The 27,058-nt window shown below is 40.6% G+C and overlaps 2 protein-coding genes across 2 annotated transcripts in view; one reads left to right on the top strand and one right to left on the bottom strand.

Annotated features, from left to right (window-relative positions):
- The window catches only part of snd1 (staphylococcal nuclease and tudor domain containing 1), an 84,405-nt gene that overhangs the window by 17,122 nt on the left and 40,225 nt on the right, over positions 1-27,058 (bottom strand). The window contains exons 15-17 of the mRNA XM_083528377.1: positions 26,237-26,378; positions 17,485-17,588; positions 1,794-1,982 (exon numbers count right to left, since the gene is read on the bottom strand). Of these exons, the coding sequence (XP_083384503.1) occupies positions 1,794-1,982; positions 17,485-17,588; positions 26,237-26,378 (435 nt within the window). The remainder of the gene's footprint in view (positions 1-1,793; positions 1,983-17,484; positions 17,589-26,236; positions 26,379-27,058) is intronic.
- On the top strand, positions 6,638-11,861 carry lrrc4.1 (leucine rich repeat containing 4.1). Its single transcript, XM_083528382.1, has one exon. It carries the CDS (start codon positions 7,897-7,899, stop codon positions 10,501-10,503), a length of 2,607 nt encoding a protein of 868 aa, XP_083384508.1. The 5' UTR covers positions 6,638-7,896; the 3' UTR covers positions 10,504-11,861.

Below are 27,058 nucleotides of genomic sequence, written 5' to 3'. Positions count from 1 at the left end.
AGTTTGGACACACCTTCTCATTCAAAGAGTTTTCTTTATTTTAATGACTATGAAAATTGTAGTGTCACACTGAAGGCATCAAAACTATGAATTAACACATGTGGAATTATATACATAACAAAAAAGTGAACTGAAAATATGTCATATTGTAGGTTCTTCAATGTAGCCACCTTTTGCTTAGATTACTGCTTTGCACACTCTTGGCATTCTCTTGATGCCTACTTTGAAGAACCTACAATATGACATTCAGTTGTTTCACACTTTTTTGTTATGTATATAATTCCACATGTGTTAATTCATAGTTTTGATGCCTTCAGTGTGACACTACAATTTTCATAGTCATTAAAATAAAGAAAACTCTTTGAATGAGAAGGTGTGTCCAAACTTTTGGTCTGTACTGTATATATATATATATATATAAACGTTTGGTCTGTGTATACGGCATCCATCCATTCATCCATCCATCCATAAAAGGGAGAATTTGATGATTTGTTAAGTTAATTAATGACCCTGTGGAAGCAGCAGAAGCTCAGCAGGAGAAAGTCTAGGTGTCTGAGGCAGAGCCAGCAAACACACTACCTCCGCATTCCAGCGTGTGAGTGACGACTCAGTGTGTAGTACAGACACAAAGCAAAAGCTAATGCCAAGGCTTGCCTACAGGAGCACCACTGTTGTCCACTTTTACATGTCAGACAGGTTTGTTCTCAGTGAGACACTCACTAAAAGGCCTGGTGAACCAGCTCTGGTTGGAGAAGTCTCTGTCCTAAGATGTGTAAAAATGAGCTGGGACTGCAAGAGCCAGGACACTGCAGGAAATCTCAGGGTCTTGTGTATGCATCCTAAAATAGTTATTTCTATAGTAATAAATGAAATTGTAAAGGTGTGTAAACTGTAATAATAATAATAATAATATGCTTTGCCCCAGTCCAGTACATGCATAGTGATGTAGCTTACAGCAGGTTATGGTCAGTGAAATGCAGGATGTCTAAATGGGACTCTGAACATAATGTGTGCTTTACAGACAGTTGCAGTAGTTTTGAGGGCAAGTACAGAGCTTTAGAGTGGGACGATATCCATCCCACTCGGGAAGCTGCTGCTCTCATTTTCTGCAGCACTGCTCGCTGTCTCAAAACAGCCGGTTTAATCCAAAGTGTCAGCTGCCTCGAGTGGCAACAAACTTTCCACAACACTGTAACTGTGCTGAACAGTTAAACAGAAATACAGAAAATCAAAGAAATCAAGTTGTTTTGCAAAATGTATTTGAAATTAATTTAAATAATATTAAAAGCACAGTCAGCACTGAACCTGAAGCCAGAAATGCTCAATATTGGATCTCTTACATCTAAAGTACTAACTGGTAACGACACTATTTATGATCCGGCTTTAATCTACTCCAAATAAGTATGCAGCTTTAAATGAAGTCATCCCTCTGGGATACAGCGTTATACACTGCCCTTGTCTAACTGGTGGCCAAGGAGACACTGCAGTTATTTATAACAATACCCCAGACTAACATTCATAACCACAAACAGCAGCAAATGTAACTAGGAACAAGACCAGCACTGAAACATGCATACCTTTAACTTTACTCTGTCAGTAAAATGACATTAGGTTTCAATGACTAAAATATTATAGATAACAGAATGTTCACCTTTTCTTTAAAGCAGAGTAAGAAACGGAATAATACTGACTGTTCAGTCTGATCACATAATGCATGGGCTATGAGTGTGTGTGTGTGTGTGTGTGTGTGTGTGTGTGTGTGTGTGTGTGTGTGTGTTTGTGTGTGCGCTCACCTTGTCTTTCCTCTGCCTGGCCACATCTTCAGCAGACATTAATGTTTTGCAGTAGGAGCTTCGCTCAGCAGTGAAGTGAACCTTCGAGAGTGAATTCTCCACCAAAGCCACAGACAGGTTAACCCCCTCAATGTGAAGCCAACCAATGAAGTTGCCTGCTTTATCCATGCTCTCCACCTCAACCTCTACCTAAAATAAAAAGAAAGAGAATTTAGTACATTTTCTACTATTATGGTTCTAATGGCAAGAACACATAACGGGAGATGCTATTTTGCAATCCACATATATATTGTTTACCCACATCTCTGTTCTGCAAATGAACTAAACTATTCGGTCAGAGATGCAGATATGCGAGTGTGGGAAGAGATGGCCACCTTCACATCATGAAGGACATTGATTTCTGCAAATCTTCTCTTTTTCTTATCCGGTAGCTAGAACTAAAGCTATAGTTGACCGTTTATCCAAAGCAGAGTACAATTCCATCGCATTCATTTCTAGCCTCAAGTCAGTCTTCCCTCATCACCACCATCACTGTCCTATATTTAGCAAGTTACCTCTCTTCTTATATGTTGGTGTTTTTCTCTGGGGAGTCGAAAGCTTTTCTCTGCAGCGTCACTGGCTTTATCTGTGCCGAGTTTCTATTCAGCATTCGCTGTGATGTGCACACCACTCTTTCTTTTCCTGCTTCTTCAATATCTTCATTAAATACACCACATTGAAATTATTATAAACATCAATTTACCCTGATAACTAGTGACATTTTTCTTCATCTGACCAATAATATGTGGAAAACAGAGTCACTGAACAAAAGCCCAACATGCTGCATCAAAAAGTGTTTCGAAAAACAAATCCATTTAATATACTGAAGCTCTTGCAACATTTTCACATGCTGAATAAAAGCCTGAAAGGGCAGCAAGGGCACAAAATTCTCAAGTAACCATGGATATCAAGCAAAAATGTAGAGTTCCATCTGCAAGGTAAATAAGTCGCGGGTATGAGAGGCAGTGGGAGTTGGGCACTGAGATGACAGATGGACACTGTGACAAGTCTTCAGATTCTCTTTTAACTAACTGGAGGAGTGTTCTCTCATACAAATACACACACTCATGCCCACACACATATACACACATATACACACTGCAATTGTGTGGTGTATTTGCGGGTGGAGGGGGGAATACAGGAACTTCACAGACAGATTTGTGGAGTGATATCAGCACCATCATCTTTAACTCAAACCAAAGATGATTAACTTTAATTAAAAATCCCTTCCACACTTCCAGTCTCGAGCAGGACCGAGTGTGGAAACACAGAGAAATGCAAATACATGGTATAATATGTCTTTAGTATATAGAGGTACTTGGTGTACACTTCCTACTAGCCCACAATGTCAATTGCCATCAATTAGACTGCTTTGTTAAGCTCTCATGCCTCCTCATTCACCATGAAGTGTGTTTTTGCAGATGCTTTTAGACTGCACACGATCATTAGCTCTACCACAGGCCATCAATACTTTAGTACATAACATTCTATTCTACAGTTTTTGTCTTTTTTTTCCCCCACCGAATAGAAATACTCCTGAAAAAACATTAAAAACAGAAAGGTGAATAAGAATGAATGAATAATTCTTGAGGAGTATCTTTCTATTTTTAATGTTAAATAAATGGGGAGGGTTTTGTAATGAAGGGCATCCAGCGTAAAACATGTGCCAAACCAAATATAATGATCACAAATAAGAATTTCATACCGGATTGGTCGAGGCCCTTGTTAACAACGACCACCCACAGGTATTGTTAACAACGACCACCCACAGGTATCGTTAACAACAGGGTACCCTGTTGTTAACGATACCTGTGGGTGGTCGTTGGTCTGTAGGATGGTTTTGAAGGTGAAGATGATGAGGAGGAGAGCGCAAGAAGAAGAATAGTATCGGGATACTATTCTGAATGATATCGGGGTCCAAAAAGTCAAAATCTAATTTGAATTTTCAATCTAAATTCAGACAAATAATACACCAAAATTCTGAGGGCTATTGAGTGGTAGAAGTTGAGCATTGGAGCAGACTGCATCATGCTCACCACCACAACTCCTGTGTAAGTGATATCTATCACACATTCCTATTGAAATCCCAAATAAATCAGGAGGTGCTTCATCATGCTGCTTAATCCCCCCCCGTGCTGCTCACTGCCCAGCTCCCCCCCCCGTGCTGCTCAATCCCCCCCCCGTGCTGCTCAATCCCCCCCCGTGCTGCTCAATCCCCCCCCCGTGCTGCTCAATCCCCCCCCGTGCTGCTCAATCCCCCCCCCCGTGCTGCTCAATCCCCCCCCCGTGCTGCTCAATCCCCCCCCATGCTGCTCACTGCCCAGCTCCCCCCCCCGTGCTGCTCAATCCCCCCCCATGCTGCTCACTGCCCAGCTCCCCCCCCGTGCTGCTCAATGCCCCCCCCCATGCTGCTCACTGCCCAGCTCCCCCCCCCGTGCTGCTCAATCCCCCCCCACGCTGCTCACTGCCCAGCTCCCCCCCCCGTGCTGCTCAATCCCCCCCCACGCTGCTCACTTCCCAGCTCCCCCCCCCGTGCTGCTCAATCCCCCCCCACGCTGCTCACTTCCCAGCTCCCCCCCGTGCTCCTCAATGCCCCCCCCCCCCCCGCTCCTCAATGCCCCCCCCACGCTGCTCACTGCCCAGCCCCCCCCACCACGCTGCTCACTGCCCCCCACCAGGCTGCTCACTGCCCCCCACCAGGCTGCTCACTGCCCCCCACCAGGCTGCTCACTGCCCCCTACCAGAAAAGGGAAAATGGCTGGAACTTGCAGTGCAGCTCTAATCTGCTAATAGATGTATTTAATAAATATCAATAGCACCATCAAGATATTTTGATTTCAGTGATGAGGTCTCTATTTGTAAGGGGGTGTGTGTGTGTTTTGTGCTCATGCTACAGTAAGAAGTTCAGTTGTAGTGTATATGTACACTACAGTGTACAAATAGAGACCTCATCACTGAAATCAAAATATCTTGATGGTGCTATTGATATTTATTAAATACATCTATTAGCAGATTAGAGCTGCACTGCAAGTTCCAGCCATTTTCCCTTTTCTGGTTTCCATTTCTTGACGCTTGAGTGGCTTTGTGATGGGAATGGAGTCTCAGCACTGCAAAGGCAGATGACCCCAAAACAAACTTTGCCCAAGGCTCACAACACTGTGCAAGTAAATTGAAAGCCATGAACCGTAGCCCCGTTGGCCCCATCATGTGATAACTAGGTATTTATGTAGTATCAGAACTTGTGAATAAATGTTACAAGTGGCCAAAAAATAGATATCTAAAAAAAAATCTATTTGTTGTATTCCAGGAAAAAGACGCTGCTAATTTCATCCATGGGATCATTTCTTTGTCATGTCTACATAAAGAAAATCTTGATATGGACATGAACAAACAACCAGAGCTGAAAAACCACAGTACCGCATTACACAGAAAACATATTTACACAGTGGAGCCTTTCAAGACATACAAGTGGTTTTTGAAATGTTCAGTGAACAAAAGTAACTTGTGCCACCATCATCATTGAGCAAAGTGGAACAGCAGTTAGGTTGATTGTAAGGAACATGGCTGCAGTTCTGCAGTCCAGCTCATTCCGTGCCTAAAAGACAAGTGGATCTCGGCATAATGAATGTCATTAACAGAAAGCAGATCCATTAAGACAGTGGCTACACAGAGGAGGACTGATGCTCACTTTAGTCCTGTCACTCCTCACAATACATACAGTCTGTGCAAGTGTTATTACACACACACGAGAACACACCACTCAAGAAAGGGGGGGTGTCAGGGGATAAAGTAAACGTGTCAGGGAGTAAAGTGAAGTAAAGAAAAGACACACAATAAAATAAATCTGAGATAATACGCAAAGGAAGCTCGGAGGGCATATGCCATGGATGAGATGTAACTGAAGACATTATTTGGACATACAATGGAGTTATAAACGGATATACATGCAGATTCTAATTAGAGAATTGTGTTAAAAACATTAGGAAGGCTCCTGCATCACACTGAACTGTACCTCCACTCTCTAGAATACACCAAGCACAACAATAAAGTGAGTTCTACAGGCTAACACGGAGTGGAATTCTTCTCATACATCAAAAAAATATACACTAGTGGAAGTCAGCCCTGCTCGGTTAGAATAAAAATGATCATTTATGCCCAATACAAATCCCCAGAGTGAAAAAAAGAGAAAGAAACACATGATAGAGACAGAGGTAAATGAACAATCCTCTCCCAATCTCCCAGAGTTACACACCCTGCCATAGGAAATGGTATCACCCTGTGACTATTATATGCATTATATGCATTGTGCGTGTACAGTGTGTCCTCCAGGTCATACACAAGTGTGTGTACCTTTAAAATAAGCTACTTTTCCTCACTGCAGTCCATCCCCAGGGCAGTATGCCACTTCAATGCAGAATCATACAGTACTGAATTTTTGCAGTGCAAACCTGCCATCTTATAAAGAATCACAGGAGCGCAACAAACTGACCAAAAGAGTGCAAGAGAGGGTAAGAGAGTGTAAGGTTGGATATTAATGCACAAATAAATGCACCAAAAAAAATTCCACAGCTTGAGGCAAAATGTGTCAGCAGTACATATGCACTTCCACTGAAGGACAAAAGGGGGAGTAAGAGCATAAGCCTGTGCCTCATCTGCTTGCTACAATGCAGCGGAACAAAGATTGAGCCAGAAACAGCAGCAGCAGGAGAGAGAGAGAGAGAGAGAGAGAGAGAGAGAGAGAGAGAGAGAGAGAGAGAGAGAGAGAGGGAGGGAGAGAGAGAGAGGGAGGGAGGGAGAGAGAGGGAGGGAGGGAAAAGAGAGAATTTCACGGAGAATGAAAATGCTGTTGCCGTGGGGATGCACTTTTTCCTTGCCAGAACAATCCTCCAGCCGCTCAAGCCAGACGCCTAGGCAGCCAACAAGGGGATGAGCTCTCCAAAACTGCTCTCAGCTAAGGACACTCGTCTCAGCTTCATACAATACAGATACTTTCCAGATCAATGCAGCGTCATAGCAGGGGAGGAGAAGGTCTCTCTCTCTCTCTCTCGCTCTCATTCAAGAGAACAAGAGAGCACGCTTGAACACAAGTGACAGCTTCCTGCAGTGCACAAGCCTTTAACGGATTATTACTGCTACCTACAATCTGGTACCTTCTGTATAACATTTATTGAGGAATTCGATGGATTGCAGTGAGAACATGTGAAGAAGGGTGCAGCTGCCGCCATATGCGAACGTAGAGCTACATCAAGGGGGAAAAAATAACCTAATGACTGCAGTGCGTGTCTCAGCCTTTTTAACTGGACTCTATGCAGGCAAATGGATAAGCAGATACAGGAGAACATCAGCAACTGGAGAAAAATAAGTGGTAAAAAAAACTGCAGGGAAAACAAGAAGGAGAGAAGTGCATTTGAAAAGACTGGAATTTTGATGTTTCTTGATTTTACCTGCTTCTTCCTCTCATCACCCCCTCCCTTGGTTTAGTGCATGTAGGCATTCACCATGGAGATTTAGAAGAGGCATTTAGTAATGGCATCAAACGACACTTTCCAAGGACAACCATCTGCGGACAGAGTGTTAAGAAGCAAAGCGCATGCGTCTGAGCAAAACTGGATTGTTAAGTGTAGCCTAAAGCTTTATTGCTTCGTTTGTGGATTTATTCGTAACCATTTTGTTGCTCATCTTTTTGTATAAAAAACTGGCAGAAGATTTTTCCTTTGGATGCAGGAATAAAAACATGCACCTATGTGATCAAAAATTGGACCAGTAAATGCAACGAGGTAGGTTTTTGGTCTTTCCAGCCCTTCTTATAGATCTACATCTTTCATTTCCTTTTAATTTATTAATGCTTGACTTCTGCCCAACAATTCCATCCCTTTTGCTCTCATACACTGGTCACTGAAAATGACCCCACCCCCAGTACAGTAGATGGAAAACCGAGTCAGAGTTTTGCTTAACCCTGGCTAGGGCTAGCTCACTTAACCAAATACAAATCCTTCCCATTATTCCCTTTTTACCAGCCTCCTCCCCTCCCCGAGACCATGTTGAAATATGATTGTGCCACAACATGAGTGTCCTGGAGCGTGTAGCTGCACATCGAGTCAGGAAAGCTACCCTGCTCTTTGTCATCTTTCTCATGGTGCAAGCACATGTTGAGGTGGCAGAGGGTGCACTGGGGACTCAGGGTTGCCCCCCGACCTGCTCCTGCAGTAACCAGCTCAGCAAGGTGGTGTGTACCCGCCGTGGCCTCACTCATGTGCCCCCTGGCATTCCCACCAACACAAGACATCTTAATCTAATGGAGAACGCCATTGAGGCAGTGCAGGCTGACACTTTTCGCCATCTCCATCACCTGGAGGTGCTCCAGTTAGGACGCAATGCCATCAGACAAATTGAAGTGGGAGCTTTCAATGGGCTGAACAACCTGAATACGCTGGAGCTCTTTGATAACCGACTGACTGTGGTGCCTAGTGGGGCCTTTGAATATCTGTCTAAGCTGAGGGAACTGTGGCTCAGAAACAACCCAATTGAAAGCATCCCATCTTATGCCTTTAATCGAGTGCCCTCTCTTATGCGACTGGACCTGGGGGAGCTGCGAAAGCTTGAGTACATTTCCGATGGGGCCTTTGAAGGTCTGGTCAACCTCAAGTACCTCAACTTGGGTATGTGCAACATCAAAGGGGAGATTCCCAACTTAAACTCACTGCTAGTGCTAGAGGAGCTAGAGATCTCGGAAAACTTTTTCCCTGTGATTAAACCCAGCTACTTCAGAGGACTGACTTCACTTAAAAAGCTTTGGATCATGAACTCTAAAATAGGTTTAATTGAACGTAATGCATTTGATGACCTGTCATCACTGGTGGACCTAAACTTAGCCCATAACAACCTGAGTTCTCTACCCTATGACCTCTTTTCACCACTGAAATACCTGATGGAGCTGCACCTCCACCATAATCCCTGGAACTGCGACTGTGACTCACTGTGGCTAGCACGCTGGCTTAATCAGTACATCCGCACAAATTCAACCTGCTGTGGCAGATGCCATTCACCAGCACACATGAGAGGCCGTCAGCTGGTGGATGTTGACAAAGGAGACACAGATACAATGCAGTGTTCTGCACCCTTCATTTCTGATGCTCCCAGAGACCTCAATATTTCGGCTGATCGAGTAGCGGAATTTCGATGTCGGACAGCATCCATGTCATCAGTACAGTGGTTTTTACCCAATGGAACTATACTGACACATGCAAAGAACCATCTGCGTATAACAGTGATTAGTGATGGGACTCTAAACTTCTCAAATGTGCTGGTCAGTGACACAGGCACGTACACCTGCATGGTGTCCAACGCAGCTGGAAAATCCAATGCGTCCGCTTATTTAAATGTGAGTGCAGCAGAACTCAACACATCCAACCTCAGCTTCCACTTCACCACAGTAGAAGTTCTTGACCCAATGAACAACTTGCCCAAACCTTGGACCACTACAGAAGCACATCAAAGCACCACAACCACTACTTCACCTTCAGTGTTTCAACCAGTTTTTATCTCAACACCAACCGTTGTCCTCAAAAGCACCAACATACCACCAAGCCGAATGCCAGCCATGTCCACGTCAAAAGTGTCGACAGGGAAGCCATCCAAACCTGCTAGTACCAGTCTGGATGAGGTGATGAAGACTACCAAGATCATTATCGGCTGCTTTCTGGCCGTAACTCTCCTGGCAGCAGTCATGCTAATTGTGTTCTATAAACTGCGGAAGCGGCATCAGCAAAGAAGCACAGTTTCAGCGGCGAGGAGCGTAGAGATCATTCCTGTAGATAAAGAAGACCTACCACCACCCGCCTCTGCTGCTAGCATGTCTGGGGAGGTCACAGTGAAACTCCCAATGAAAAGAGACCATAAAGACATTCAGAAATTAGACTACATCCCCCACAAATTAGACTACAGCTACCACACACCTGAACTCAAATCCGATTACGGCATCCACAAACCCAAATCTCACTTCGGCACCTGCAAAACCAAATTAGACGACATGACTGACGTTCTAAAGACAGACTACACTAAACACATGTCCAAATTTGATTACAACACACTCGCACTAGTCAACTATAGTTCTCACAAACCTTTTACAAACAGCCAACACAAGTCACTCCCTGATTACCACATACACAAAAAACATGAGCAGACTGCATACAAACCTGGATATAGCACTTATAAGCCTGACTACAAATCTCCAACAGTCAAACTGGACTTCAGCCCTTACAAATCTGATTACAATATTCACAAACACGAGATGGACTACAGTATGCACAAGCCTAAATCAGATTACTTTCCAAACAAACCTTCTATCAACTACAGCCCCTTGAAAACGGATTGCAGCCATTTTAAACCAGACTACAGTGGATTTAAGTCAGAATACAGCCCGTTTAAACTAGAATACTTTAGTCACAAGCAAGAATTGAGCCCTCAAAAACCTGAAATGGATTACAGACCCCATGAGAAAAAATATAACACTCAGAACTCATACAAGCCTTGGGGACATGCTAACAAATGGACAGAAAACTGCCGCACTGGAAATTCGCTCCCACGGACTTTACCCAGTGTCAGCACTATGCCCGAGCCCTTCATCATAAAATCACACAACAAGGACAAAGTACAAGAGACTCAAATCTAACCCTCATCGAGAAAACACACACACACACACACAGTGGATTGCTGGGGGGAAAGAGTATATATGTGAGTGTGTGTATAATGTGTGCGTGTGTGTGTATCTGGGGAAAACCTGTCTAAAAAAGAACACCATAAGAAAAGAAAAAACCCCAAAAAACGTTTTTACCCAAGTTGCGCTTTTCTGACCATAATGTCATTTGTATAATGAAAAATGTGAAAATATTTTTACATACTCTCAAACAATGCCTTAGTTAGGAGTGTGCAGATATCAGTTTAATAAACACTTAGTCCTTGCGTTATTTCCTTCCATTTTATGAACAGAGCTGGAAAAAAATGTCTGCGGTGCCACCACACCAGGCAAAAGCACTTATTTCTGAGAGGGAAAAAAAAACCCTCCACATTTAGACAATCACTGTTTCCACTGATATAAAAACAGGCTGTGATCAGCTGATGGTGAGGCGATGAGGCTCGTGTTGAAACGTGATGAAAGATGATGACCGTGATGATGAAAGCAATTCTGAAAATGTGATATGATGAACTGTCACTACTCTTGCATAATTTTTTCAAATGTAGTGAAAGGTTTGGCAGCTTGTCTGCTCAGGATGCTTACAAAAATATCAGTATACAATCATTTCATATATATTTTAAATATAGAAAGGAGCCAAAAATGTAAAATAATATGTTCAAATCAATTCAACACTGAATGGCTATCGTTTGGAAAAAAGCGTTCGGTAATAAGATTTAATGTCATTTGGTTCCACAATTTGATTTTATATCTAATTTACAACATACATTTAAACATTATTAAACTGGAATTATGGCAGTTTTTAGATAATTTGTGTGCAGATATTTTATTAGTGATATTGGAATGAAGAAGTAAATAATAAGTGTAAAAGAAACTCAAACACACCAGTTACAGAAAGACTGCATGTGTTTTTAACGTGCCACATTTTCACCATGTGAAGAAGGATTTTCCCCAGGACATCTCACTCACACTCGCACACGCACGCACACACGCACGCACACCTTTGTATGACCATGGGATGGAGAAAGAGAAGCAGATATATAAATTGTTAAAACTATTTTCTACATTGTATTGGCTGTTCAAAGAGGAGCCACCTGGGATTTAAGAAATAAGGGCAGTGTTTTCACAGGACATTCTGTGCAATTTCTAATCCATAGTATAGAGAATGCAGTAAAATAAAATAAATGATTGATGATATTTATATTGCTAAGTTTTTCTCTTAAGACTAAAAAGAGACATAGGTTGATATTTACAGATTTATCTTGTAAGCACCATTAATTTGTACTGTGCCAAATGTTGTAAATGCAATAAAAAAAAAGTATTTTTCCCCTTTACTATGCAACGTTTCCTTGATGTCGAAATTTTCCCATAATATAATGCACATTAACGATGGGCTTTTCAGGTGTAAAAGAAAAAAAACTGCACTGCTCATCTGCTTTACTTAAGAAAAGTTGACTCCATTCACCTCTGGACTTCATCCTCTGATCAGCACTGTGATTTGTGTTCATCTCACTATGAGAAGCTACAAACTGCATCTTTTGGGAAATTGGGTGTCGGTCCATGTTGCTCAATAGAGTGACCTCAGATGCACCACACTGATGTGCTTAGCACTTATTTATCATAAATTAGCTCCTGTGCTGTTTCCTTCAAAGCAAGCAATAACTGTGTGGCTTTAACCTCAGTGTGGACTTTAGCAAACACTGCACAAATTAAAAGAACACGCTGATTCACATTGTTTGGCAGACATTTGTGCTGTTCATCTCCTGCATGTGTGCGTGTGTGCTTGTGTGTGTGTGTGTGTGTGTGTGTGTGTGTGTGTGTGTGTGTGTGTGTGTGTGTGTGTATCAGTCAAGTTCCTGATTAGTAAATAATGAGGTAAAGGGGAAACACGAGAGAACCTCAGCAGGGGGAAGGAAATATACATGTTAAATAAAACTCACATGCCATTAATAATGCTTTATTTCTGAATAAAATGTCCAGCGTTTCAACAAAACAGATTTTGTAAATAAAAGTTTATTGCTCTAAAAGAAGAAAGACTGTGACATTAGCTCCAGTATCACATCAGATTTTTAACCTCCAAATACATGTTGCCAAAGGCAACAAACATTGACCATGGTTTGCCATTATAATTATTCTGCTCCAATTCCTCACACACTGGGAAAAAGTGAGTCCCAAAAAACAGACCACAATGTTCAGAAAACATCCAAAACCTGACCAATCACGATGGAAAATTGCATTATAATCAAATTAGCCGCTTTTCTTCCCCATATGAACCTTTAGTTAAACACACACACACACACACACACACACACACACACACACACACACACACACACACACACACACACACACACACACACAATGGCTGAAAGTGTGTGGACACCGATATGTGCTCGATAAACATTCTAAGGCATGGTATTACTATGATTTCCTAAACAAATAAAAACCCACAGATGATGGGGAGATTTTTCTGCACAAAGAAATGAAGTCATGTTTTGAAATGAAAGCCTAGTTAAAGATGTTCCTGCATATCTGGTCACAAATGCACCGTTACAAGCTTTAGTTGAAGCAATCATCACCAGCAGGTCTGACCTACAGCCTCCACAACCATGTCACTCTTCCTTAAACGATCTGTTTGGGGCAGTCAGAGGTTAAAGCAGAAGAAGTAGATAAAAGTCTCCACGATTTACATCAAAAATATATCATTTTTCATTTTCCTCTAAAACCCCAGTTTTACAAACTGGCTGCATCTACAGAACTTCCTGAACTGTGTCCAACTCCTTACTACACAGGCATTAGTAATCATACACAGAGAGCATTGTAATAGTCCAAACTAATAAAGCACAAACCACCTACTCAAACACAACAACAAGCAAGTGTGCACAGGCAACTGGAATGAGCAAAGACACCAAAAGTCATGTTGAAGAGCATGAGGAAGAATTGGTTAAAAAGAACAGGAGCTCCTGTCATATGGAACTGGTTTGGGTTCCAAATCTCTGACATCATTCAACAAACAACACTATGCAAGTTGTGTCACTGCTGGGACTCCTTATAACAAGACGAGCAAAACGACTTCACATTTTTTTCTCATATCGCAATATAATATAGATATCGTCTGGACAGTGGAAAAGATTGTGATATAAATGTTTGCTCATATCGCCCACGTCTACTACAGAGATGCTGTTAATGGTATTTCTGTTTATGGTCAGTGAGACTGCAGTGTGTTTTTTGGCAGCCTGGCAATGAACAATAGAGCATCTACTGTCTGGGACAGGAAATGTGTGTATTTTGTTGTAAGGGTTGTAAGAGCTGAAAATTTAGCCAACTAAAGAGGCATATGTCTTGGCGCATCCTTTAATAAACGCTGTTTTACAGAGCACAGTACCATCCACTCTGACTTGAAATGTTCCGGCCTCCAATTGTGCAGAAACGAACTGGACTAAGTCTTTTATTTTGCACAAACACAAAGCTGTTTTTTGTGTCTAAAACACTGTGAAAGATGAGCATAAATCTTCCATAGCACGAGTTAACAAACATGAATAGATGAACACATGAACAGAAGGACATTAATAGAGCACTGGTACACACATTCTCTTTTGGCCTTGCAGCCTCAATTCACAGCTGAGCAGTATGAGAATACTGAGATCTTTTCTGCACTGATGGTCCTTTCTTTAGTTTTAGAGTGAGAGGCTTTGGATGGAAGAGAAAACAGATTAGACACTTCTCTCTGTGCATGTTATTGTCCTCAATGGCAACAGAGGTCAGCCATGGTGTTGGCCTAAACCTGCATGAGATTACTTGCTCTGAGAACTGATTGCTCTAGATTACAGGAAAAAAGCTATCTCTCAATAAACCTTTGTGCTACAGCAGAACATAGATGACTACAAGTCCTACAGGGAGAAAATGACAGTGAATAAAGTGTCTGGCACCAAGCACTGAGACTGATTATGTGCAGAAACAAACAAAACACCTCCTGCTGGAGAGCCACTGGACTGGCTGCTAGTGATAATGTATGAAGCTTTGCTGGTCCACACATCCAAACCCAAATCCAAACCCAGTATACACACAATATGAAGGTGCAGAAAAAGATGCCGGGATTCAAAAATACAGTACAAAACCGTAAACAATGAACTGGTGCTGGAATACACAGTTTTTTTCATATGCCAACCCAAAAATCAGCTAAAAGATACAGCAGCAGAACCGTGAGTGGAAAAAGACTGAGATGAAATTATGTAATTAGCAGCAAAATGAACAAGAGCTACTGAGAACAAGAATACTGAGTATTATGAAAAAGAATTTTTATAGTCATTGTTGAACTTCCTCAGATCTTAACCAGAAGTGTGTTTCAGCAGTGATGACAAGCAGCCAGGAGGAAGGTGTGTATCTTAAATATTCAACAGTATCATTTAAGTATTAAAAGTGCAACACTATAACTGGGCTTAAGCCTGAAAATGTCACAACCTTACTGACTGCAGCAGCACAGCAAAGACAAGTTTAAGGTGAACTATGATTAGAGCCCTCAGCTTTAACACAACGTAAATGTCATCCACACAAAGGGTCAGCAAACGAGAGAAGAAAACCGAGGAGTGGAGGGTAAAAACGACTATTTCAAAACAGTGATGCGCCAAGAGCCACACTCGCCCTTCCTCCCTCCTATTCTAATCCATCCTTCCCCACCTTTTTTGCTAGTTCTCACTGTCCAGTCACTTAGCAACACACAAGCAAATCGTTCTCTTCTTCATTAACCCAAGAACTGCAGAGGAACATACTGAGAGAAAGAGGAAAAAAAAACTGTATGTGGGAACAGATTGACCAAACAGTCCTATTTGATCAGGTATTATTTCAAAACAAAAATCTTCAGCCTGCTAAGATCACCAGGTTTTTTTTGCTAGGGGCACAGGAGTATGGTACAAACAGGCAAACATCATAATGTGGCATATATTATCCTTTCATTTCATATGTGGCTACAATTTATATACAAAATTACTGTATATAATACAACCGTTGACCGAAAAGTAGTTTTAACTGACTACATGATAAAAGAGTTGACTATTCCTCATAAAATACCTACAGTGAGGAAAAAATTATTTGATATCCTGCTGACAAAGAAATGATCAGTCTATAATTTTAATGGAAGGTTTATTTGAACAGTGAGAGACAAAATAACAACAAAAAAAGTTATAAATTGATTTGCATTTTAATGAGTGAAATAAGTATTTAATTCCCTATCAATCAGCAAGATTTCTGCATCCCAGGTGTCGCTCGTTACCTGTAAAAAGACACCTGTCCACAATAGCAACCAATCAATCAGATTCCAAACTCGCCACCATGGCCAAGACCAAAGAGCTGTCCAAGTTTGTAGACCTACAGTAGGCTGGAATGGACTACAAGACCATCGCCAAGCAGCTTGGTAAGAAGGTGACAACAGTTGGTGAGATTATTCGCAAATGGAAGAAACACAAAATAACTGTCAATCTCCCTCAGCCTGGGTCCTCCATGCAAGATCTCACCTCATGAAGTTCCAATTATCATTAGAATGGTGAGGAATCAGCTCATAACTACATGGAAGGACTTTGTCAATGATCTCAAGGCAGCTGGGACCATAGTCACCAACAAAACAATTGGTAACACACTGAAATCCTGCAGCACCTGCAAGGTTCCTGCTCAAGAAAGCACACATACATTCCCATCTGAAGTTTGCCATTAAACATCTGAATGATTTAGAGGAGAACTGGGTGAAAGTGTTGTGGTCAGATGAGACCAAAATCGAGCTCTTTGGCACCAACTCAACTCGCAGTGTTTGGAGGAGGAGAAATGCTGCCGATGACCCTAAGAACACTATGCTTTAGGGGACAGGACAACTGCACCGCATCAAAGAGACAATGGACGGGGCCATGTACCGTCAAATCTTGGGTGAAAATCTCCTTTCCTCAGCCAGGGAATTGAAAATAGGTCGTGGATGGGTATTCCAGCATGACAATGAATTTTTTTTCAGTTAAAATGCCTGACTTCCAAGCTTGTTGTTTGAAATGGACACGTGTGAAACCTACTGAAAAATACCTTTTAAAAGGTTAATGGTTTTGGCCTAGAATAGAATAGAATAGAATAGAATAGAATAGAATAGAATAGAATAGAATAGAATAGAATAGAATAGAATAGAATAGAATAGAAAAGAATAGAATAGAATAGAATAGCAATGTGATTTTTATTGTGATCTGTGTATTCAGGATTGTGGGGAGCATAATCCAACATTTTTCTAATGTGGCATGTTAAACTGTTGAAATGCTGCAGGAATGTTGTGTTATAGTTATGCAGGGGGAAAAATGCTCAATACACTAAAAGGCATTCAAAGTCCCTTTACCAGGTCCAGCTGTTAGTTGGTTATGAACACAAAGTGCTTAAGTGAAGGCAAGAGTGAAAGTGTCTTCTTGTTAAATAAAGCTGGATACACACTCTCCAGCTAGTTTGGGGTAATTAACTGCATCGTGTTACTGCACCTCTCACTCCTGCTTGTTTTCTTTAACAGATGTGCAGGATGCAGGGTCCAGTCCATAATGCACAGGACCAATCGGAGTGAAATAAACCCCATATAAAAAGCTTGCCTCATTCGCTCTAACTACAGTGACAAGCTTGTTCACATTAACTGGCCTGAAGGTAAAGGTTCGTGCAGATATGAGAACACAACAGCGTCACTTCAACCCTACAGTTCAACGGAAAAAAGACTTTCCTGCTACTCTTGTTCAAAACAAACATTCTTTTTGACAGCCTCTCTGGCCACAGTCATCTGAAGGAGAAAGTACAATACACAAACGCACATCCAAAAACCTAAACAAATAAAACAGGACCATTTCATGACTTATAAGTTGGACCTTCTGTCTCCTGGTCAGACAATAAATCGGTACCAATTGTCAGGCCCAGAGATGATGTGATTTAAAAAACATACAAAATGAGTGATCTGACCTCTCTCTGTAGCACAAGCTCCTTGGTGAAGAGTGTGGCCTCCTCACTGAACGGCTCAGGTGTACTTCCTGGGATGTTTCGGGACCCTCGTGGACACTCAATACCTGTACACCAACAAAGATCAGGAACAAAGATCAAACGACAGAAACAGTCAAAAGGAAAGATGCATGTAGACACAAGTTCTGCCAAAGCTTAAAAGAAACGCGTCTAAATATCAAATCAAATCAAATCAACACCCGGTCTTTATAGAAAAAATAAGGAGAATTAGCTGTCGCTGCTCAGGGTCTATAGAGACCTGCAGCTGGTTTTGCCATCAGTTTTAATCTTGAAACGCAGCCTAGTGTACACCAATATTGCTATGTTTATTCCTTTAATCTGCCCCACATCATCTCTTCTAGTTTCCCCCTGCTGTTCTGATTTCATCACAGCCCAATTGTTCTTTCTGTCTGTGAAAACCAGTCTTCTTGTTTGTCTACTGGAAATGACATGTATGTGTAGTGACCCCAGGGATAGTGAGGGACTTATGTACATTAATATTATTGCTGTGCTAAGAAGGGCCCACAACCCAAATAATATCTGATCCCTTTCCTCCAGAGTGGGGAGTTACCTGGATGTGCAAGCACATATTTGCTGAGACCTTTGGATAAAGTCACAAAGTGACCTTCCCGTTATTTTTCTCGCCTCATACATCTGATCACATGTACACCATCTGCATAGCAGCTTGTGACTAGATTTGGAGCTAACAATAACTTGCCCTCCTCCCATCCTTCTAGCAATAACCTTCTCCCATTTCTTCTCAGTGTATTTTTCAATCACCTTGCTAGTGATGCAGGACCGAACACAAGTTTTCAATGATTGTGGCACAGACTTTCCTTTTTTGCTGGGCCCTTTGTGAGATTTAGGGTCTTTCACAAGAAATCTCTGAAACAAGGAGGAACAGAAGTGCATGATCTGACTGAAAGCTTGCCGTGAGTGCACTGATGGTCAGAGTACTCTGGACTTACATGGTAATTGAATCTAGAATTTGTGCCCAAGTTTTCACAGTTGAGGTCAAATAGTTACACACGTTGACTTCCGGTTTCAACATGAAGCATGTAGCACGCGTTCTAGGACAGCTCTGCACTAAATCCAATAAAATACAACCAGAACATCTTTTATTAGTCTTTTATTGTAAGCAAATAATGTTTTGATTTACAACTGAGTTTTTTTTTACTTTTTACAACTGCCTCGGACTCTGCTACCGAAGACGGAAACGCAGCGATTCTCCGCAATCTCTTCTCTGCACTCAGAAATACTCAGGGATATAATAGACTCCAAGATTGAACAATTTGCTGTTTTGGTACGAAGAGAAGAGGCATTTCAACAGAAGGCCAGCTCTGTGATTTCGGCCGTTAAAGTCACTGTGGATAAGCATGTTTCAAATCTGGCAAGCTGAAAAGCTAACACTTCTGCTTCTTCGGATACGGTAGTCAAGCTTGAGCAAGAAGTGGGCCGTTTAAAGCGGGTGGCAGAGCAGCTTATGGACAAATACCTGGACCTCGAAGGACGTAGTAGGAGGCAAAACATCCGTATACTGCACATCAAGGAAGGGGCCGAGTCCGGAATGAAATCTAGGGACTTTATCGCGCATTATCGCTAGATAAGCTGGTGCTTGTTGATCACGCTCATCGGGCAGTGCGAAATCGCCCCGGAGATACAGAACCAACGAGGGCTTTCGTGCTTCGGCTACACTACACCCACGAAATAGAAGAAATTCTACAGAGAGCAGCCAAGATGCAGCAAGTTACTTTTAAGGAACAACGAATAGACATCTTTCCCGATTATCCTCCAGGAGGTGTAAAATTCTGTGCGCGTTTCAAACGAGCAAGGCAGCTGCTTAGGGACAAACCCGGTGTCAAGTATAGTCTACAGCCCAATACGTCGCGATCTACCGGTCGATCACAGAGGTAGTGTGGGTAGATCACATGACATACATAACATTTATTTATGCATTTTTTATAGTAGGTAGATCATTTTGACTTGGTCATTTTATAAGTAGCTCACAAATCGCTCGAGTTCACGGAAAACTTCTTTGGACCATGGGGTGATTGTTTGAAGTAAGTTGTGTAAATGAGATAAGTGCAGTCACTCATTGAGTGCATTTATTTTTCCTTAATCCCAACCCATTCGGTACTTGTTCCTTTTCGTTCCTATATACTTAAAAATTTTCTTCTGAAACCACCTACTGTGGAGCTGCGGTGATTTAAAGTTTGAAGGTCAATGAATAAGATGTTAAGTCTTTTCTAGAATATTAAGTTTGTGTAATATTATTCCTGTTCTGACCATTTTTTTTACCTCTCTTTTTTACTTTTTCTTTCCAATTTAGCCTACTTCGTATCGTGCCGCTTGTTCTAGTTGTCGGTGGGTGGGTACCTGTTTGAGATACTTCAATGTGGTGAAATGTGTGGTGATAATATATTTTTTTGCCTCATGGAATGTGAAAGGAATAAAAATCACCCTGTTGAAAGAGCTATCGCACTTAAAATCACTACATGGACATAATTTTTCTGCAGGAAACGGTTAATGCTCGAGGGGTAGTGATCCTGATACGAAAAGGTGTACTGTTTAAATTTGAAACACGAGAAAAAAAGACAGAGGGTCAGTACATTATTTTATCGGGTGAGATGCATTCCTTTCCGATTACAGTAGTGAAAATCTATGCCACAATTTATTACAAAATTTGCCATTTATGTGGCAAATCTCCTGGTCCAGATGGCCTGCTCTCAGGGTTATATAGAACATTCAATGATGTACTTTCCCCAAACCTCCTCAAAACATGCGAGGAGGCATTAGTGACTGGACTTCAATCAATGTTTAATGACACGGTCATTATCATACAATGTTTAATGACACAGTCTTTTATCCCAAAAAAGGCAAAAATGCAGAGGAGGTAGAATGTTGCACAAAATACGAGGCGACATTTTAACATATCACTCCAGAGCTATTCAAAAAATTGGTTATTGTCGCTCTCAATGCTGAAAAGCATTTGAAAGAGTTAAATGCCATCTTTCCACAGTCTCAGAAAAATTTGACATGGATGAGAACTTTTCAAAATTTTGTATAAAAGTCCTACAGCTCAGGTATTAACTAATAATACTTTGCCTGGTCTCTTTAAGCTCCATAGAGAGACTAGGCACTAGGACTTTTCTACTCTTTTATTTGCACTGACTGTAGAGCCCCTTGCTCAATATATTCATTCTGACCTCTTTACCCATGACTTTAACACTTTAAACACAGTCAATAAAATAGCTTTATATGCAGATGATATCCTGCTATATATTATACAAACCCCATGTTAATCTGCCAGTTATTTTGGATACAATTAATCTCTTTGGGATGTTTTCACGTTTTAAAGTTAATTCAAATAAAAGCAAGCTAATGCCCTTAGGACTAAAGGATTTGTCCCAGATACAATATTCTCTGTTTAAAGTTCCAATAGATAAGTTTAAATATCTCAGAATTGTAGTTACATACAAATATTCTTCACTCTTAAAGGCCAATTTGACCCCTTTAACTTCCAAACTGCAAGCTAATGTACAATTTTGGAAAACACTCCCAATTTCTCAGTTTGGTAGAATAAATGCAATTAAAATTATATTCTTACCTCAGATATTGTTAAAGAATATTCCAATCTTCTACCTAAATCCTTTTTTAAACAATTCGATTCAATCATTCTACCGTTCTTGTGGGGATTATAAAAATCACAGAATTGAAAAGGCACATCTCTGTAAACCTAAACAGGAGGGAGCTCTGCCACTTCCAGACTTTCAGCTTTATTACTGGGCATCTTAGAGAAGTCTATTTTCATTGTGGTTGCATGATCATGATGCTTCACCAATTTGGCTTCAAATAGTCTGTGACCAGTGTTCTCTATACAATCCGGGAGCGGTGATTCTCTCCCCTGTAACATTCCACCCACACTAGTCATATAATAATTCGAAATATATATCATGTATGTAACAGATAAAAGAATATTTCAAGTTTAAGTCTCGTTCATTGCTAACTCTTATCGCTACTAATCCATCATTTACTCCCAGCTTGGATGAAACCTTTGTACAATGGGAAGAAATGGGTGGACGTACTATATGGGACCTTTTCATTTATGGGGCTCTGACATCTTTTAGCCAAATGCAACAGAAATGTTAATTTCCGAGTCTTTTTTCTTCTTCTTCGATATTTACAGATTAGGAATTATATACATGCTCACACCTTCATTGGGTAATACATCACTCTCAATTATTGATAAGTGTCTTGAACAGTGTAAAGGTAGTAGTAAGTTATGATCTGCTACAATCCTCTACTTTTCCTTCAAAAGGTTTTCTTGAAGAATGCGAATCTAAGGAGATGTGGCAAACGAGTTTAAAGTATATTAACGAACATTATTAATTCCAATCACTGCCTCATTCAGTTTAAAGTCATTTACAGACTACATAATTTAAAAAAAGAAACCACTTACAATTTTCAAAATTTTACTCCTCTTTGTGACAAATGTAACTCAGTAGATACTGATTTGTCAAACCGTTTTATGTTTTGCTTCAAGATGCGGAGTTATTGGAATTGAATTTTTGATGTGCTTTGAGATTTTTTGGGTGCAATTACAGCTGTTACAGCTTTTAGGGTGCAATTACACTTCTAATTCTGGGATTCTCTGAATGTATACATTCATAATCAGGAGCACAACACAAACTGCTTGAATACAGTTTAACGACAGCAAATAAGTTATTACTGTTATTCTGGAAGAAAAAGGAGGCTCCTACATGTAAGCTATGGTATGGAGAGGGGATTTAAACTTTACATTTGGAATGAATTAGTTACTGTGTGAAGGGCAAATTTGAGCAGTTTGACAATATTTGGCATCCTTTTCTCTGTGTATCATTTGTTAATGTGATGTTTTAATCATTTGATTTAGTATAATTTACAATATAATGTATACAGGTTTTGTAAGAGATGTTGTGGTTTTTTTTCTCCTTTCTTTTCTGGTTTGATCGTGTTCTTTGTATATGCAGTGGAGACGGAATATGTGAGATTGCAATCCATCGTCAATATCTGTCTTTCAATAAAACTTATTTAACAAAAAATAGTTTACACACGTAGGCTAAAGACATTCAAACTGTCACCAAGTTTGAACTTTCTGGCTGAAGTTTTGAGGTTTTGCTTTAGTATTTCTAGATTATCCTCCTTCCTCATGATGCCATCTATTTTCTGCAGCAGTTACTTTTCCAGCAAAACAACTGCATGATGCTGCCTCCCCCATATATACACATTTATACAGCCACCATTTTTATACACAAATAAATAGAGGATGTTCATATTTCATTAATTGATGCCTTTAAAACCAAACCTCATGTTTATCTGTGGATGTACATTTCTGACTGTCTGCTGAAGATTTTTGCATTGGCATACAATCATTTGCACATATGACCACTGGTCCTTCAGTGTGATCATTGCTTTAAAGGAGAAAAATCGCTTTCATTCTGTCTTTGATGAGTTGATTACATTTCCTTAGGTATCAAGGTCATAAGGGCATTTGTTTTTAAAGGACCTCTGAATTGAATAAATGACTTGCCAAACAAATGTAGAATAATTTGAAATATGTGCAGTGAAAACACTGGGATTGCGTATTTTGGGCCTAGATCTACAAGAACCATAGACTTGAACTTTATCACCGATTTTAGTAAATTAACTCAACTTCTATAAAAGCATGGAATGTGTATGGATGTGCCCCGTATCCTGCAGCATACAGAGCAGACTGTGAACATCTGATCCTCAGACCACCAGTTAATCAGTCACAAAAGAAAGACACAGAGGGCTCCATTGTCTAATCAGAGACTGGCCCACTGGGTGGTGGACATCACCAAGGCAACAGGATGAACAGCAGGACCTACAATGTCATGGTTCTCTGCTAGGAGTAATCCATGACATGTCCTGCTTTTTGGCAGCCGTGATGCATCGTTTCCAGCTTCTGCACATTTAACATTACTGTTTCCTGTAGCATAAATGCAGCACTCATTTGTTTGTACAACATTCGCGATAAACCTGCAGTTTGTCAGTTTATCACGTCGTTGCCGCACACTAGTGGCGACCCCGAATAGTCGAAGATTCCAAGCTACAACAAAAGGAGCCTGATTCGACTACTAATCTCAAAGAGTAATCTTCACAGAGCGGTTATGAAATGACGATCATGCCATTTTGGTTTTATGGCGGTTCTCAATGTCTGATTCCATATAAAACTACAGGTTTTCTCCCATTATGTCACAATATCATCCGCAAACATCATACTCCAGGGAGACTCCTCGTCCGTCAGCCTGTCCATCACCACTGCAAACAGGAAAGTGTTTAGGGCTGATCCTTGATGCAATCCAACCTTCATCTTGAACCAGTCTGTCATTCCTACTGCACACTTCAATGCGGTCACACTGTCCTCATACATGTCCTGCACCACCCTCACATACTTCTTTGACACACCTGACTTCCTCATACAATACCACAACTCCTCTCTCGGCACCCTGTCATACGCGTTCTCTAAATCCACAAATACACAATGCAGCTCCTTCTGTCCTTCTCTATACTTCTCCAACATTCTCAAAGCAAATAAGGCTTCTGTGGTGCTCTTCATTAGCATGAAACCATACTGTTGCTCACAGATGGTCAGCTCTTCTCTCAGCCTGGCTTCCACTACTCTTTCCCATAACTTCATGGTGTGACTGATCAACTTAATTCCCCTGTAGTTACTGCAGGTCTGCACATCTCCCTTATGCTTAAAGATCGGTACCATCACACTCCTTCTCCATTCCTCAGGCATCTTCTCACCTTCCAAAATCCTGTTAAACAATCTGGTTAAAGTTGAAAGAGAATGCTAATAACAACATATCTATCTGTGGTTACGCAAAACTGAAATAACCATTTATTCTGCTTCACAAACAACCTTGGAAAATAAATAAATAAATAAATAAAGAGAGAGAGAGAGAGAGAGAGAGAGAGAGAGAGAGAGAGAGAGAGAGAGAGAGAGAGAGAGAGAGAGAGAGAGAGAGAGAAATCCCCTAAAATATTTGACATTGAAGTTTACTGTGATTACAGCATAAACCTTGTGACATTTGAGGGGGTTTGGCATGTGTGTTAATGTGCATCTCAAAGCAACACTGTTGAAAAGTATTACTTTCACTTTCTGAAGAAGCAGCATTATGAGGTAAATAGGGTTATTAATTGTCTATTTGTGCTACATGCACAGGGTTTGGCCACCGGCAGAGTCCAGACAGCTTTATCTGACTTACCGTCACCGACAACTAAACTGCCTGTAAGAGAAACTGGATTAAAACAATCTCAGTGATCCTTGAAGAATAAAAATGCAGGGAAAAAGGAAATAAGGAAATGATGACAATGTAAGAAAAATAACACACACTGAAGGGATCGGAGGATTAACGTTAAAAAAAAAAAATGTCCAGATGTGAGCGCAGACACTATGCAGCAGAACTCGTGTCATAACAACTAACAGAAGAAGGGAAGAAGCACAGATAAACAGGGAAAGACATTGGAATCGAATTAGTGAATTAATTAAACGTCTACAGCACAGGCACACACTATTAAGCAGGGCTATGGCAAAAAACAAATATAGAACATCCAGCAGAGAACAAAAATCCATTAGATATGCTTTCAATTTGGAGGTAAAAATCACCTGAAGTGGAAATGCCTACAAATAATGATTCTTCAGTAACTCCAGACTGACTATAGAGAATTCTATCACTGTGGGTTTATTGTTTAGCAAATGTTCCACTGACGTACAGGAGCTATAAATAAACGTTAATGTTCTCATATCTGTGGTTTGAAATAATCATTCATGAAAAACAATCTTAAATTCTAATCTTGAGCTCCAGCTGACAATTCTTCAGCAGCAAGCCTTCTTCTAGCACATGTTTCCAAATGCATTTAAATAGATAGAATCCATAAAATAAAGGAAAAAAATCCTCCAATCAAGACTCACTGAAATGGATAACTACATATAGACACTGCTCTCTTGCAGCTGTTACATCATTGTAGGGTAAAAGAGCCAAAGAACGCAGAAAAAGATGAGCGTTGTGAGACCAAGTGTTGGAAACAGTGAGTAACACAGCTGAGGAAAAATGCCTATTGGAAAGTTAGAGCATTTCTCTATCAGCACTTCTGTTTTAAAGGAGATGATGATGATGATCACCCATCTAAAGTTGAAGGTGTCAAGCAGCTAGAAGAGCAGATTTAATAAAGATTAATACAAGAGAGATGTACATTTAACATTACACATTTCTCTCATTATCAAATGTTATGCTGCAATTACAAAGATGTACACATCCTTATGTGTGTGCGTGTGTGTGCGTGTGTGTGTGTGTGTGTGTGTGTGGCAGAAACAGTATTCACTCTGTGGGAATCTGGCTCTAGATCAGATCTAATAGATGACTCAACTGTTCAGTTCTGATTGTGTTTTATTTGCATTTAAGCAATAATTATTCTCGAGCTGTGGCATGTGTGAATGTTCTGCAGTAGATCAACCAGAGCTTACATTAAAATATTCATATTTAATAAAGTAACAAAATAAACCCAACATTTTATGCTTCCTTTTTCTTTTTATTGTGTTTGCAGATGAAGGGTACCATATTGAGATTCTTTGGCATTTCGCTAATGCCTCACATGTATACACACACACCAACACAGAAACACACACAAGACACATATATAACCTTACCGGCAAGCAAGAAGGTTATGAGGCATGTCTCCTTGGGCATGTACAGTTTCAGTCTGGAGCCACTGAACACATACTCGACCACAGCCTCAGAGCGGCCAGCTCTCTGCAGAAACGGCAAGAACTGCTTGGCTTTCTGGGTCTCCTGCAAAGAGAAACCACCACACGTTTATCATGAGTTTCTCACTTGTGCTTTAAAGTAACTGATTATTTTATATACTACATATAAATAAACTTCGATTATCTCATTCATACAACACAAGTGGTAGTACCTTAGAAACCAGATAAGAAGTGCAAGATCTCCTTTTCTACATACCACAAGGAAATTTACAACCAAGTATCCCTACTTCCCATTTAAAGGCCAATTTATGGTGCAAATCTGGCTGTTAATTAGTTCAAAGGAAATTATTAAAATAGGAATTTAGATGCAAGTAACAGAGCATGGGATGTTTTAAACCTGCAATGTTAGTGTGAAATGAATAAATGAGTACAAAACAAAAAAAATAACAGTACAGGCTCCTTCAGCAGGTTGGTTGCCGTTGTTCTGGCCCATGTGATCGCAGCTTTATTGAAAAAGAAGAAAGCTGGTAAACTAGCCTGCATTTAAGAGTATAGTGTCAACCTGCTATCAATTCAACCTCTCACAATAAACCACTGAAATTAAATTCAATGCAGAAATAGAAAACAGTAATCCAATAAGTGAAAATAAAAAGTAAAATCTGCACAGCAACATTTGTTTACTGTAATTATGGATTAAAGAATAATAAGTTTTTAATGATATAGTTAGTATATATAGTCCAACTAAGTGGCTTACTGAGAAACTTA

The sequence above is a fragment of the Silurus aristotelis genome (assembly GCF_946808225.1).
Source record: "Silurus aristotelis genome assembly, chromosome: 24".
Taxonomy (NCBI): Eukaryota; Metazoa; Chordata; class Actinopteri; order Siluriformes; family Siluridae; genus Silurus; species Silurus aristotelis.
The sequence above is the reverse complement of the archived record's forward strand: the minus strand, read 5'-3'. Positions and strand labels throughout refer to the sequence as shown.

Bases quoted from the DNA above. Each gene is read 5' to 3' on its own strand.
- lrrc4.1 (XM_083528382.1), top strand. From the start codon at position 7,897: ATGAGTGTCCTGGAGCGTGTAGCTGCACATCGAGTCAGGAAAGCTACC.